Source organism: Culex quinquefasciatus, chromosome 1 (genome assembly GCF_015732765.1).
Source record: "Culex quinquefasciatus strain JHB chromosome 1, VPISU_Cqui_1.0_pri_paternal, whole genome shotgun sequence".
Classification (NCBI taxonomy): domain Eukaryota; kingdom Metazoa; phylum Arthropoda; class Insecta; order Diptera; family Culicidae; genus Culex; species Culex quinquefasciatus.
Genome location: NC_051861.1, coordinates 131,634,927 through 131,651,290, shown reverse-complemented (window position 1 = coordinate 131,651,290; position 16,364 = coordinate 131,634,927). Strand labels below are relative to the sequence as shown.

At 36.1% G+C, this 16,364-nt stretch overlaps 1 protein-coding gene across 1 annotated transcript; it reads left to right on the top strand.

Moving 5' to 3' along the window:
• Positions 1 to 6,724: 6,724 nt before the first annotated feature.
• Positions 6,725 to 9,048, top strand: LOC6044319 (phosphatidylinositol-3-phosphatase SAC1). The gene is made up of 2 exons (XM_001861810.2): positions 6,725 to 6,933; positions 7,002 to 9,048. The coding sequence occupies exons 1-2, from the start codon at positions 6,899 to 6,901 to the stop codon at positions 8,749 to 8,751; spliced, it is 1,785 nt and encodes a 594-aa protein (XP_001861845.1). The 5' UTR covers positions 6,725 to 6,898; the 3' UTR covers positions 8,752 to 9,048.
• The last annotated feature ends 7,316 nt before the right edge of the window (positions 9,049 to 16,364 follow it).

Genomic DNA, 16,364 nt, shown 5'->3' with positions numbered 1-16,364 from the left:
TGAACCAGGTACAGTTGATCACGATACTTGATGTCCTTGTTGTGTCTCGTCATTTTGAAGACTTCGATCACGTTCAACTTCAGAGTTTTGAGCTCTTCTTTCAGCACACTCACATCCATGTCGTACAGGCCACGGAGGACCTGTTTCATGGGGCGTTTACCTGGATCGTCATGGCTGTAGTATTCAATCTTTGTGTTGTTCAGGAAATCCCGGACGTAGTTGTAATCCTTTCTGGTAGGTAGCAGAATTTTGAGTCCATCAGCACACAAGCGAATGGAAGCTCGTAAAGCACCAGATTTGATAAATCCGGTCAGCCACTTTCGCACCGAGTCCGATGACGATGTTTTCACAAAAATGGGTGGCAACTTTTCCCGTCGTTCAAATTCTTCCTTCTCGTTCACGTCCACAGGAAGGGTAGCGTACTGGTTTCCAAACGAATTTTGAGCGTCCTTGCCCAAACTGCCTGGCTTTGCAGGTAGCGCTTCGGCATTCTTTAGCTTCTTCAAATCTGCCGATCCTGCTGGTGAGGACCGCCTCTTTTTCTTGCCCTGAGGCATTTTTGCACTTTTAAGCACTTTTTTTGGTGTGTGAGGGACGCACGTCTGACTCGCTGCTCTGTCAACCACAGACTCGGGGTGCAACCGTACATTTTCCATTCCCCAAACAATCCTACAATTTATTAAATAGGTCGTTAGGTAATGTTACAATACATTTTTACAAGGGATTTTTTTCGTGGATCATAGTCATACCCTACCCCCAACTGTTCAATTCTTATTTTATGTGAACCGTACCACAAATTAATAAAATATGATTTTAAATGGTGAACTGCTTTACCGACACTTACCGACACCATTTGAAAAGGGGGCCAAAAATAAACTTTACAAATGTTCTGGGAACTATGGATTTAACGGGAATGGTAAGTATATGATTATTAATGGTGAGCGTTTTTTTTTTGTAATGTCCGGGATTTGATACCGCTTGATGATGATGTCTCCTGTTGATTCTTTCGTGGTGCTGCCGCCTTATCTAATTGAGCTATCTCACTTACATTACGTTTGGCGGTTTAAAATGCATTTTATTATGAAATGTGGCCTCAAAATTTATCATAAATATATCGTAACATGTATGGTAGAACCATACAAATAAATTATAGACCAATCACATGGCGAACAGTTATCGTTCTGATAATGGTCAATCAATTGATTAAATTATTTGGACTTATAAAAATTATCACGAAAATAAATTAGCTTTACATACAAACTATATAGCAAACAGGTATATCGTTCCATGAATTGTTGAACAATGGTTTGAATTGTTGGGACTTAGGAAAATTTTCGCTGAATTCAGGTATATCGTTCCATGAATTGTTGAACAATGGTTTGAATTGTTGGGACTTAGGAAAATTTTCGCTGAATTCAGGTATATCGTTCCATGAATTGTTGAACAATGGTTTGAATTGTTGGGACTTAGGAAAATTTTCGCTGAATTCAGGTATATCGTTCCATGAATTGTTGAACAATGGTTTGAATTGTTGGGACTTAGGAAAATTTTCGCTGAATTCAGGTATATCGTTCCATGAATTGTTGAACAATGGTTTGAATTGTTGGGACTTAGGAAAATTTTCGATGAATTCAGGTATATCGTTCCATGAATTGTTAAAGTATTATTTGAATTATTCGACTTAGGATTTTTTTTTGCTGTAGTTCAATTGGCTCAATCATACAATACCTGTTTCAAATAATCCTAAGCGTTTGGCGAACAGTTATATCGTTCCATGAATTGTTGTACAATTGTTTGGATTATTGGGACTTAAGAGTTTTTCGCTGAGCTTCAAGTTGGAAATACTACGTCGGCTATGGTACCCTTATGTTTTAACAATAGCTGTTCCGAAAAATCCTTACCATATGGCGAAAAGTTATATTTCTCCATGAATTGTTGAACAATTGTTTGAATCATCGGGACTTAAGAAAATTTTCGCTAAAATTCATTTTTGGCTCAATCATACAAAAACTGTTTGAAATAATACCAAACATATGTAGGAATAAGTATATCGTACCATTAATTGTTGTGCAATTGTTTCAATTATTAGGACTTAGGAAATTTAGGAAATTTTCCGCTTAGGTTTCTTTGACTAAATCATACCGAGTATCATAACTTGTATCATACCGGCTACAGTACTATTATGTTCTAACAATAGCTGTTTCGAACCATCCTAATCGTATGACGAATAGATACCGTTCATTAAATTGTAGGAAAAAAATCAACCATTCGAATATGTCAAGATAAGTGTAACAATTCGGGAAATAGTACCATTTTAATTTTGTTATATGATCGTGACATTATATCAACAATATCACAAATGGTAACCATACCAGAAATAATTTTCTTATGATTTCGACAGTTTCACCTTTGGTATTTGATTATGCGGAGAGGTCCAGGTTTTTGAGCGAAAATGGCGTTCGAATGGTGAACGCCCGAAATGTCAAAACTACGCAGTGGTACCAACATTACGAAAAAAAAATGTGCCATGTATGACAGCCACATTTTATTTTCTAATGTTGGTGCTACGGCACGATTTTGACATTTGGGAGTTCACCATTCGAACGCCATCTTCGCTTAAAAACCTGGATAGCCCGACAACCTTTATTTAAAAACGTTACTTTATCAACCTTCCTCACATTCATAAAGTCAATACATTCAGTAAAAATAGCAACATTCTCCCATAACATGTTTAACAAATTAATTTACCCATTTCTTTTGATAGGGTGCGCAGACCTTCAATATTTCTGGCTCATCGGCAAGTTCTGATAAAAAAAAACCTATCCAACGATAGTTCGCATGGAAGATTCAGACAATATTTGTATCAAAATATCTGAAATCCGGCCCCCAAGTGTATAAATATCACTTTTTTTTTTTTGGGGTGGTCCAGCCGCACATCGTTGAAACCTCTAAACTGGGCCCTCGTCCTGTCACGTCCGTCAGTAGTCTTGTCGTACATTACAACTAGAATCAGATCTGCCAATGAATTAGTACACTTCGACCAAATAAACACTGACGCTGTATGGATCTGACTCTAGAATAAATGCACAGTTGTGTGTTATTCATAAGTCCAACTTATTCAACTATTCATTTAAGTCCAACTATTCATTTGCTAACTACTTTGGATTGAAAATCTAAACTTTAATCTAAAATCCTCTAAACTTAATGTTCAAAACTAAACATTCCTTTAACTGTTGTAGTGCTACTTTTATCAAAAACAATAAAAATTTATGAACTGATATACAAATAGGACATAATCGCGATTTGAAAAAGATATGACCATTTACGTCAAAAGATCCGTAGTTCCTCGATTCGCAACAATGGTTGATACAACCATAATCCGAAAACCGTTAGTTCAACAGATCAACGAATTTTGTCCGATATCATTACATTATTGATTGATCGAGACTCTATGGACAATTTGACATAAAAGAATGCCTAGTATTCTACATCCATCAAAGTATATTGACAGCATTACTCTAACTTAATAATTGCAACAAAATTTAACATCAAAAGATTTGGAAAGGATACAGATCTATTTTAAATGCTAATGCTAAGCAACAAATCAATTGTTCTATCCTGAAGTCCCGACCTAAATCCCACATTGTGATAGTGAAAAAGTCACAGAAGCAGCGGTGTCTTGTGCAATTGTGATATTTTCACTATCGGAGAACTACCTAGTTCACGAAGACAGCTTATCGGTCAACGCTTAAGCCCTGGGGCTGCGGCAAAGCGAGTTCTCGTAGCATGAAGTGGTGTCCATAGTGCTTATAAAAAAGAATGTTTACCCAAATTTTAACTAATGCACTAGGATCAAATCATGCCCCTTGACTTGACAAGGCCCAGGGGGCCCCCAAGTGTATAAATAACACTTAAAATCTAATAACTTTTGATATGGTTGTCAGATTTTCAATGTTTCAGGCTCATTTGAAAGGTATTTCAATTATCTAACTATCGACGGGTCGCATTAGGGACCCGGACGTCATTTTCATCGAAATATCTGAGATCCTCCGAAAGGTATATAAATCACTAGCGTGCCCAGGTCCTCAAGGAAGGTGGGGCAAAAATATTAGAGTTTTGAAAATTTCGTCGTTTATGGACACCCCCTGCCCAATTTTAGAACAAATTTCCGAGGATGGTGGGGCAACTGCCCCATGTTGCCCCACCCTGGGCACGCTAGTGATATAAATAACACTTAAGTGCTAATAACTTTTGATAGGGTCGTCAAATCTTCGATGTTTTGGGCTCATGGTAAAGATCTTTTCAATACATTTCTGAAAATGTATAACATGGTAGGTTTTCTTGCAAAAACCACCCTTTTTACAATCTTCCGAACATACGCCATAAACGTTTTTTTAGCATAACTTTTTAAGTACTTAACTAAACTTGCTGATTTTAAATAGAGACCTATGGAACCCCAAGACGGCTCGAAAAAGACTTATACGGTCAAAATCCGCTCATCCAGTCCTAAGATAATCGAGTGACAATTTTTTTTTGTCCACCCACCTACACACATCCACACAGCCATTTGCTCAGAACATGATTCTGAGTTGATATGTATACGTGAAGGACCTCCGTCCAAATCCAGGCTTTTTGAGGCTACCCCCTGAAATCAAATATTGACCCATCACTAGGCAAAATTCCAAATTTGAGCTCATTCTGACCACGGGAACCCCAATCGCTTTAAGTTTGTATGGGAAAAATCGTCAAAATGTATGGAGAAAAGCAACTGTTTTACTTTTTACCTGTGTAAGGCGCCATAATTATGCGATTCTTACCATTTCTCAGAGGTAGAACCTTCATTAAATTTAGAACAACTTTCCCGAAGACACCATATTTTTAGGATTTTTTCCCGCGAAGTTATTAGCGCCAAAAACTGACCATTTTTGCGCGGCCAGCTGTAAGGGGCTACCTAACAACGATTCCAATTCGTACACGCACGTGCTCTCTCTCAGGTTCAAACTCTCTCACGAGCTTGCTCGCCTGCCTGTTTATTGCGCGTATTCCCGAAAAAGACACGCGGCATACCAGCCTCGAAACGACGAGCCGCACTTTCGGCAAATGCGCGCTGTCAAATCCCATACTGTGCGTTTTGTTTTTGTTGATCTTCTTCTTCAAATTGCATGGCATTGATGACGGGTATGTTTTTTATTACACTAAAATTGCAGAAAATCGCTGGCAACAGTGTCTACGGCACATTCTGAAATGCCGCGCGGCGTGTACCTTTGAGAGAAACGGACAATACCTACAAGCGCGCGTGCTGTTTCTCTGCTTGGACTTTTGTCGTCGTCGTCGTTTTCGTTTGCCGTCCGCTGCGCTGCGTTCCTGGCATGTTTATTATAATTTTCAACTAAAAAAGCAGGTTTGATTTGAGATATAAAATAAAAAGTTAGATGTGATTAACAATAGATACAATAACAATAACGCTCAACCAAACCACAATAACAATATTCATCCATGAATTGTCCTCTGTTATTATTGAGTAAATTTTTAAATAGGGATATTGCTATTGATTTTTAAAATATACAGGTAAAATGAAGAAAAATTGCAACATTTGTTACAGGTGGTCGAAGAACACAGAATTTTGGATTCTTTGAATTTTTAAGTTTTAAAATTATTTGTTGTTATTTTTAATTTTTGTTATACTTTTAGTATGTTTTTGTTTGTATTTTTATTTTATAAAATTTTTCTATTTTTTTATCGAAAATAAAAACGTCAAAATGTCACAATTTTTAAATATTTTTTTATGATTTTATTTTTTTTAGTTGTAGTATTTTTTTTGGCAGACAAGTTATTGATAATTGTTGGGCTTTTCCCTTAGTTTAGTTTAAGGGTACCAACTTTTGCTGAGCAAAAATCCGTAAACTTTGCCGATATAGTACCATGGTATAACAAAAACTGATAAGAATTATTCAGAATTGAAAAAAAATAAACTGTGTCGTTTTTTCAGCTTGCAAATTTTACATTGCTATCAGAGTTCTTATGACTTGCACGTTTAAAAATATTCCCAAAACAACCGTGATTTTCTGTTTTCAAAATGTCAAGTTTGCTTTTACGTTTTTGTTTGGAGTTTTGCGTTCCATCATATCTCCGTATCCCGATTTTTGAACTGCCAAAAGTGCAAAAGTAAAAATAAAACATTCAATCGAAAATTCCAAAACAACATTTAAACGCGTGTAATGCAAGGCCGTAAGAGCAATGCCGTACCGCCCCTTTCAAATGTTGATCCAGAATTTATCAACACATTCAAATCACGGGGTGCCACACAAATATTTTGTTTGCATCAAAAATCTGCTTTCTTTTTCTCCTCGTGGACATGTCCTTTATGTATAGGGGGGGGGGGGGGGGATAAAAATATCCGGAATAATTTTTAAACAACACCCTTACCAAAAATCATGATTTTTTGAGTTCCAAATCACACTTTTCATACGAATTTTTCAGTTCAACCCATATAACCATTTTTATGGTTGTAGTACCTGAACTCAAAAAATCATGATTTTTGGTAAGAGTGAACCTTGAAAAAAATGCTGAACAAGTTAATTTTGCACCATAAATCCTCAAACCTCGAGAACCGAAAGAATGAGTAAAATTTACTCTTTTCCAACACTCCACGCAACCATCCCACCCCTGCGCGCGAGTTTCTTTTTGTTTACGCGCATGTTTTCTGTCAGATTTCGATCGCTGTCATTCTCCAATCACGTCATCGATTTTTCATGGCCTGATGATAGCAGCAGCCGCGGAGTGAAAACTGCAAATTTCAAGACGGAAAACGATTCTTTTAAAATTACGCTGTTAAAAAGTGGTGAAAAGGTGTAATTTTTGTCTGTTTGTAAGCCCAGTTTAGTCGCCACCAGCGAAAATGGCTTCGTGGGAAATTCACGATGACATGAACTTGTAAGTTTTGGCCACTTTTTTTGCGGAGATGATTTTTCCTTCATGTTTTTGTGTGTTCTAAATTCCAGCTACATCACTGCCAACAAGTTCTTCATAGAACCGAACGGGAAGAGCGAGGTGCTGATCATCGACCGGGTCAGCCGGGAGGCGTCGGTGCAGGTGAAGACGAACCAGCTGCCGCACGGCGTTCCGATCCGGAAGGTTTGCGGCGTGCTGGGCGCGATCAAGCTGATTAGTGGGTTCCACCTGGTCGTGGTGACGCACCGGATCTTTGTGGGGATCGTTAATTCGCAGGCCATTTGGCGGCTGGCCGGCTTCGACATCATTCCGTACGTGCCGTCGTTGACGCATTTGAGCGAGACTCAGAAGGTGCAGAATGGGGTGTATTTGGCCATGATCCGGCAGGTGCTGGACACGCCGTATTACTACTTTTCCTACACGTACGACGTGACACACACGCTCCAGCGGCTGCACTCGATGCCGCCGGACTTCATGCAGACGGGGTTGTACGAGCGGGCGGACTCGCGGTTCGTGTGGAATGGGTTCATGCTGAAGCAGTTTCACCGGCCGGAAGTAAGGCAGTACTGTTTGCCAATCATTCTTGGGTTCGTGTCGATCAACGATGCCATGGTCAATGGGCACGCCTTCCAGTGGATCATCATGACGAGGAGGTCGGTTCACCGGGCTGGGACGAGGTTGTTCTGCCGTGGAATTGACCAGACGGGGAACGTGGCGAATTACGTCGAGACGGAGCAGATCATCGACGTGCGCGGGGACAAAGTTTCGTTCGTGCAGACGCGTGGAAGCATTCCGCTGTTTTGGCGCCAAACGCCGAACCTCAAGTACAAGCCGCCGCCGGAGTTGGTTCCGGGTCGGGACCATTTGATCGCTTGCTCGAAGCATTTGGACTCGCAGCTCATCCACTACGGCCGGCAGGTGCTGGTTAACTTGATTGACCATCGTGGCGCGGAAGACGTGCTGGAGAAGGCGTTCGCGACGACCATTTCGACGCTGGCCAATCCGAACGTCCGGTACGAGTCGTACGACTTTCACGCCGAGTGCCGGAAGATGCGCTACGACAAGCTGCACAACCTGATCGCTCGACTCGCCCACGAGCAGGACGAGTTCGGTGTGTTTCATCTGCGCCGGGACGGAGTCCTGCTTTCGTCCCAAGACGGCGTCTTCCGGACCAACTGTATCGACTGCCTGGACCGGACTAACGTCGTCCAAAGCATGCTGGCCAAGCGCAGTCTCGAGCAGGCGTTGATGCGCCTCGGCGTCCTGACCAGCGGCCAAAAGATCGACCCCTCGTCCGCCTTCGAGTGGCTCTTCAAGGGCGTTTGGGCCGACAATGCCGACCTCGTCTCAACCCAGTACTCCGGAACCGGTGCGCTGAAGACCGACTTCACCCGCACCGGCAAACGCACCAAAATGGGCCTCCTCCAGGACGGCGCCAACTCCCTGACCCGATACTACAAGAACAACTTCAACGACGGATTCCGGCAGGACGCGATCGACCTTTTCCTCGGCAGTTACACCGTCCAGGACGGCGAAGGTCTCACCCTCCCTTGCCCCCTCGTCATCCAAAAGGGCTGGAAGTACGGAACGTTCCCCGTGGTCCTGCTCTTCGCGTTCGCAATGTTTTTCGCGTCCGTTGTCTACCCCCAGGAAAAGTACAACACGGAACACCTGCTGTTCATCCTGTTCTGGGGCTCGATGGTGGGCGTGACCGGGGCCGGCATCCTGAAATACGGCGTCGAGTTTGTCGACTGGCCGAAGCTGCTGCCACAGGCGACGCGCTCCAAGATGGACGCCTGACGGCGGTGGAACTAATTTTATTATGCGAATTTTATTTCCGGGGCGGGTTTTCCTTGTTTGTACATAAATATAACTTGAGGTATTGAGACAAACAGTTGATGCGCGATTGCACCGTATATTTAAACTTTCTTCCCGTTTCACCATTTTAAAATCGTCGACACATTGGTAGAGCAAACAAAACAAAATAAATAGTCGATCAGCAAAGTAGGCTGTGTGGCTAGGACAAATTGGATGCACTCCTTTGCAATAAGTACAGGAAACTATTAAATTTCAATAAAGGCAACTTATTCCATGGCATGCTGGGTGTGTTTGTTTTGAATATTGTGAAAATTCCATTTTAAATATTCTACGATTTTTTAGAATAATATAAATTTATGAGCAAACATTATTTTTTAAATAATCAACGAATCATCTCTGCGGTTAACTTTGCACAGTGGGCTTGGCCAGGCCGCATTTACCATTAAAAGTAGAGAGCTTCACACCGAGCTGTCAAAATCAAGGCTCCAATGTAGCGGACTAGACCTTCCAAGAATAAGGCTAGCGTCATTGTAAAGTATTTTTAACAAAATAACAAGATTTTATGCATCACTGATCAATTTGAATTGGAGGCAGTAAACATCATCATATATATTTTTAAATGGTACCATCAGCAAATGACGTAGCACCCTTACTTAGCATACCAAACCATTTTTGTATGAACCTTCATTTGCCCTCAACCCTTCCGAATTTTATAATTTCAGAAGTTTCATTCATCATCATTCATCATGAAATTGAATTGAATTTTGAAATTTTTTATTTAAGATTTTAAATTAGTTAGCATTTTAAAAATTTTGAATTTGACATTGTTAGATTTATGCAATCTAAGAATTTTATATTATATTTACATTTTCAAATTTTTGGGTAACTTAATTTGTGAATTTGAAGATCTTAAAATTTTAAATTTTCATTTTAAGAATTTAACAATTTTACATGTTCACAATTTTAAAATTGCAAGTTTTAGATAAACTTTAAAACTATTCAAATTTCCTATTTAATTTTTTTTAGAATTTCACATTTTTATAACTGTATCTTTTAGTATTGAGACCATCAACAAACCACGTGGACACTTTTCTGGAGACCTCGTCTTACTTTTACCCCCAAAGTGTCCACGTGGTTTATGGATGGTCCCATTAAAAAAAATTATAAGTTATAGAATTTAATTTTTTTTAGAAATTTGAATATTAAAATATCAGAATTTATTATTTTTTTGAATTTTACAATTTTAACATTTAAGAATCACAGATCATAAAACACTTTTTTTTTCAAAGTTTAGAATTCTGAAATTTTGGCACATTAGAACTTTAGGATTTTGAAGCATTTAAGAAATTTAGAATTTGACAATTTTACATGTTCTAAATTTTACATGCTAACAATTTTAAAGTCTCAGATAATATTTAAAAAAGTTAAATTTTTAAAACCTTCTGAATTTTAAAATTTGACAATATTAGCTTTTAGAATTACTAAAACAATTTATAAATTTTACAATTTACAATTTTTTTTTGCGTTTAGGAAATTTAGAATTTTACATGTCCTAAATTTTACATGCTCACAATTTCAATGTCTTAGATAAAATTTAAAACTGTTAAAATGTTCGATCTAAATTTTTTTTGAATTTTAAAATTTGTCAATTTTAGCTTTTAGATTTACAAAAACAATTTATAAATTTTAGATTTACAAAAAAACAATTAATAAATTTTACAATCTAAGATTTTTTAAAATCTCAGAATTTTTGATTTTTTTTGTATATTAAAAAATTTGGAATATTCGAATTTTGGCATTTTTGAAAATTTAGAAATTCACAATTTTACATGTTCTAAATCTTACTTGCTAACAATTTTAATGTCTTGGATAAAATTTAAAACTTTTCCATTTTACAGCTTTTAGAATTTTAAAATTTGACAATTTTAGCTTTTAGAATAACAAAAAAAAATCTATTAAATTTGGATTTAATTTTGTTTAATGTTTGAATTTAAAAAATAAAAAATTTTAGAATCCTACATTTCAAAAATAAGAAACTTTAAATTTCTGAATTTTAAAAAAAAATTGAATATTGAAATTTCAGAATTTTGTTTTTTTTTTGCAGAACGAGGTGGGACAGCTAGGATCAAGTCAGTCCAAGTCTGGTTGTGTCAATAAAAGGTAGAAACTTTAAATTTCTAAATATTTAAAAAAAATTGAAAATTGAAATTTTTGAATTTTGAATTTTAAATTTTTAATGTTTAAATTAAAAAATTATAGAATTACAAATTGTAGAATCCTAGATTTAAAAAAACAAAATTTTGAAATTTTAGAAAATTCAGATTTCAGAATTTTTAACATTTTAGAAAATTCAAATCTAGGAATTGTGAGATTTTAGAATTAAAAAATTTTATAATTAAAGAATTTTGAAATTTTCAATTTTTTAATACAAGAAATTTAGAATTTTAAAGCATTTTAAAATTTTGCAAGTTCAACATTTTTAAAGTTTGAGATAAAATTTAAAATTCTAGAAAATTCCGATTTGAAAATTTTTCAATTTAAAAATTTGTCAATTGTTTAATTAAAGCTTTAGAACTAAAATTAAAAAAAAATATAAATTTTGCAATTGTAAAATATAATAATAATAAAATTTTAGAAAGTACTTCAAGATTTGAGAATTATAAAATTTTACAGTCTTAGAATCATAGAATTTCAATTTTTCGAATTTTATAATCTTAGTCAGTCTTAGTCCGGTTGTGTCAAGGAAAGGTAGAAACTTTAAATTTCTGAATTTTTTAAAATTTTGAATATTGATATTTCAGAATTTTGAAATTTTAGATTTTATAAATTTTGATATTTTAGAGTTTTAAAATTTTAGATTTTTAAAATTTTAGAATTTTTGATTTTAGAAAATTAGAATTTAACAATTTTACATGTTTCAAATGCTAACAACTTTAATGTCTGAGAAAAAATATAAAACTGTTGAAAATTTTGATTTAAGAACTAAAAGAATTTTAAAATTTTGCAATTTCTGCTTTTAGAATAACAAAAAAAAAACAATATTTTTTTTAATTTTGAATTTTTAGTGTTTCAATCTAAAAATAATAGAATTTAAAATTTTAGAATCTTAGATTTGAAAAAAAAATCAAATTTTAAAATTTTAGAAAATTCAGATTTTGGAATTTTTAAAATTTACCAAAAATCAAATTTCAGAATTTTTAAAATTTTAGAAAATTTAAGCCTTAGAATTTCGAGATTTTAAACTTTTGAAATTTTATAGTTTAAGAATTTTAGGATTCAGCATTTTAGAATTTTACAAGTTTACATGTTCAAAATTTTGAAGTTTGAGATAAAATATAAAACTGCTAAAAATCCCGTTTTGAAATTGTCAATAGTTTAATTTAAGCTTTAGAATTAAAATTGAAAAAAAAATATAAATTTTAGAATTGTAAAACCTAACAATATTAAAATTTTACATTTAAGATATTCTAGATTTGAGAATCATAAAATTTTACAGTCTTAGAATCTCAGAATTTGAAATTTTTGAATTTTATAATCTTAGAATTTCACAATTTTGCAATTTTAGAAAATAAGTATTTTAGTATTATAGAATTTTAGACCCTTAAAATTTTTAAATTTTCTGGATTTCAGAATGTTTCGAATTCTAGAATTTTAGAAAGATAAGGTTTTAGTTTGCTCTACATCGAAATATTTACTGTCAGCTCTACAAGTAATTACGTTTAATTACTTGTGAGGTTTTAGTAATTTTGCAAACAAAAAATTGTTTTGTCATTTATTTTTTGTTTATCTTTTTGCGTTTTATTTTTTCCAAAATACAAATTAATTGAATAAGTTTTTTTTATAACTCTCCAAAAATCAAATGACAATTGGGTCATAAAATGAAGCTTAGATTGCTGATATTATTGTTTACAGCGATAAAGCTTATTTTTCTCAGTACAATGACCCTTTGTACGAGCACAAAGAGTTTAAAATGGATTTTTAAATCAATTTTGAAAAATTAACCTCGCGGTCCTTCTTGACAGAAAAGCTCCTACTTGACAGCTCGTTCCAAGGGGACCATAGTTGATCCATCGAAAAAATGTTGTCTTGTCAAAAAAAAATTTTGCATTAAAATGAAAAAAAGTGATCAGAAATGGTTTTTAATCGTGTTTTTTAACGTTGTACATAAAAATTGACATAGGACTTTAGTACCCAATTTCTCTAAAAATGTCTAAAGTGTTCCTAGCCAAAGAAAAAAAAAAGTTTTCTACCACCTGGCAAAAGGACCCGCACCTCTCTTAGTGTCACCTCTTCGCTGCAATTAGTCACAACGGGCGGCGACCAACCAATTTGTCAATTTGCATAAACTCATAATCGCTGCTTCGCTTGGTTTGCGTCGCTCAAATGCCAAGAGCCGCAACCACGCAACGCGCTTCATCGCGGAGAGGTGCGATTTTCAACTCATCAATAAAAGTATGCACTTTACTGCCTTCTTCATAACCTTTTTTTGCGCGATTGTTCTCCACTAATTTGACGTTTTTGCAAATGTTTGAAACGCCGCCCATCTGTTCGGCTGGCAACACTGATCAAAACTCATAAAAATTGCTTTAAATCTGAAAATTTAGCAGTTTTCATGCGTGCTCACATCTGAACAAGCTTCAAACAAAATATCACCTGAAAATTTTGAAAATTGCGCGAGTTTTAACCATCTAAAGTTGCGAAGTGACCAAGAAATGCACCTGTCAAACGAAAAAGCAAGCAATATGGCGGGGAGCCACCCATCCACAATTGTTTTCCGCTTGAAGAAGGCCGAAGAAATGAAGCCATTTGCGCCCAAAGGTCAGACAGTTATTACCTATACAATTTCTTCTTCTCGTTTGGCCCCGGAGGAGGAGAAAGAGGAGGACCAGACAGAAGCAAATTACCGATAGCTGAGCGGTCGACGGGTAATATGATCCAAAACTCGTCACCGAGCTTTGTCAGTTTTCTGCAACCACAAGGCGGATAAGTGAGAAGTTAATCAGCCCCGCGTATTGAACAACGGCACGGAAAGTTGCAATTTGAGAGAAATCTCATAAATTGACAACCCTTTTGAGGAGCTGTCAAAATAATGCACGTTAAAAGAATATTATACAAAAGCAAATTATGTTTGTTCAAAACAATTTTATTTGTAATTAAAGTGTGCATTTGACAGTTTGAGTTTGACAAATCAGAATTTGACAGTTCAAATATTGTTTCCGTGCACTGTAACAATAACACAATATTGCCATGGTAACGCACGTGGCGCACTTGGACCTGACCAGGGGTAGTCCGTCTTCCTGGATACGTGCCGGGTCAGTTACGGGTGTGACCTCTCTCTCTCTCTCGCTCCTTCTTCTTTCTCTCAACTTGTGTTAAGATGTGTGTGCGATCGAAATGGGTGCCCTTTATGCAACAAGAATGGCGTAACACAACAACGCAAATGCCGCCATCATCAATCGAGCCAATTCCAGAAGGAGCTGGGGGCAGTTATGCAAGACCGAGGTCACTTTCGCTGACGTCGTTCTTCATCGGTTATGATTGGAGCAAGAATAATGGCAGTCTGGTGGTGTCAAATGACAAATCAACGCCAACTAGATGAATCCAGAAGGATGCTTCCATCAAGATTCCAAGTCGGTGCCTGCTATGATCAGATTATGAAATGTCAAACTCTCACCCCCAAAAATGAAAACAAACAACGATCTAACCATCTCATAATTACAGGTTGTTACAGAAGACTCTCGTTTAACTAAAAAAACACACTTTTAAGCATGGCCTGCTCGCGCGCACCACCACAGTTGGTCAAAACGGCCAAATATTTAAAAATTTGGCCCATCCCTTTCAGCGCGGCAGCAGTAGTAGTAGGCCTTGGAAAATCGTCGGTCGTTTTAACCCAGTAGGTAAACAAAATTAAATCGTGTATAATTGATGTCTAACTGAGCGGTAATGGGCCCAAAATGGGATGTTACACAGGTCTCGGCACACTCCGCGGAGTTCGGCGGTTATCGGCGAAACTCGATCTTTCTACCACTTTTCGGGAAAGCCTTAGGCGTCCGAAGGCATTAAACTTCAAATTTGTTCAAATTATCAAAATTGTCAAAAATGTGACAATTGTCATTTTATTCAACGTTGTCAAAACTGTCAAAATAATGTCAATATTTTCAAAATAGTAAAAAAAATGTAAAAATTATATAAATTGTCCAAATTTGACAAAATTATAAAAATTTACCAAAATTTTAAAAATTTACCAAAATTGTAAAAATTAACCAAAATTTTAAAAATTTACCAAAATTGTAAAAATTTTCAAAAATTGTAAAAAAAAATACCAAAATTGTAAAAATTTACCAAAATTGTAAAAATTTACCAAAATTGTAAAAATTTACCAAAATTGTCGAAATTTATGAAATTTTCAGAATTTTAAGAATTGTCAAAATTGTCAGAATTGTCAAAATTGTAAAAATTGTCAAAATTGTCAAAATTTTCTAAACTGTCACAATTGTCAAAATTGTCCAATTGTCAAAAATGTAAAATTTGTCAAAATTGTCAAAATTGACAAAATTGACAAAATTTACAAAATTTACAAAATTTACAAAATTTACAAAATTTACAAAATTTACAAAATTTACAAAATTTACAAAATTGACAGCATTCATTATATTCTTAAAATCTAAAATTCCAAAATTTTAAAATTCTCTTAAGCTAGTTTTAATTTACGATTTTTTATTTTAATTTTTTTAATTATATTCTTTCTAAATTATTTGTTTTTTTCTGTGTCTTTTTCTATGTTTTACAATATAAAAAAATATGTATTTTCTACAATTTCGGACATTCAAGCAAAAAACCCCAAACTTTACGTTCCCTCTTTAGCACCGTCTTCAACCTCGTCACTGAAGAAGGTGGCCCAAGCCGCACTGCGATCAAGATTTAACCGTTGCGTTTAATTGCACCATAAATTGCCCACTTTCCCGTGACTTTCGACACCGTCCATTTTTGGGAGGAAAAATTTGCGCAGACATCGCGTCGCCACCTCAACAACCACAAGCTTGGTAGTAGTAGGCCTCGCCGATTAATCCATGGCTTGCTGCGTTTTTTGTGATTCCCGCAAGGCGCGACTTGCGATCGTCTTCTCCAATTTCGAGTAAATGTTGTTTCTAAGCAATCAGACAAGACTCTTTAAAACTTTGAAAAAAAAAAACAACTCCGAAGAAGATCGAAGAAGAAGGTGATGTAATCTGGCCGCACCGCGCAGCGGTCAGTGGTTCCCCTTGAAGATCTTCACCGGACTCCACGAGGAACCTTGAGGGGCCGTCCAAGAATCCGTCAACTCCGAGTCATTTTTCATCCCAGACGCGGCTCGCGTTGTTTTCTGTGATAAGCCAATTTGCATACACATAATGAGACATTACGCGCTCTAGGCCTGCTTTGATGCGGTGGGAAGCTGCGAAATGGTCACCATGGAGACGATGGACGGCGGGGTCATGGTCGTCCGAAAATAAAGATTTTTGATGTTTGACACGCGTAAATATGACTTATTGAGGGGGAGATAAACATCGCGCGCACATTGTTTGCGCATAAATTTGGGGCCGGACCTCCTGAAG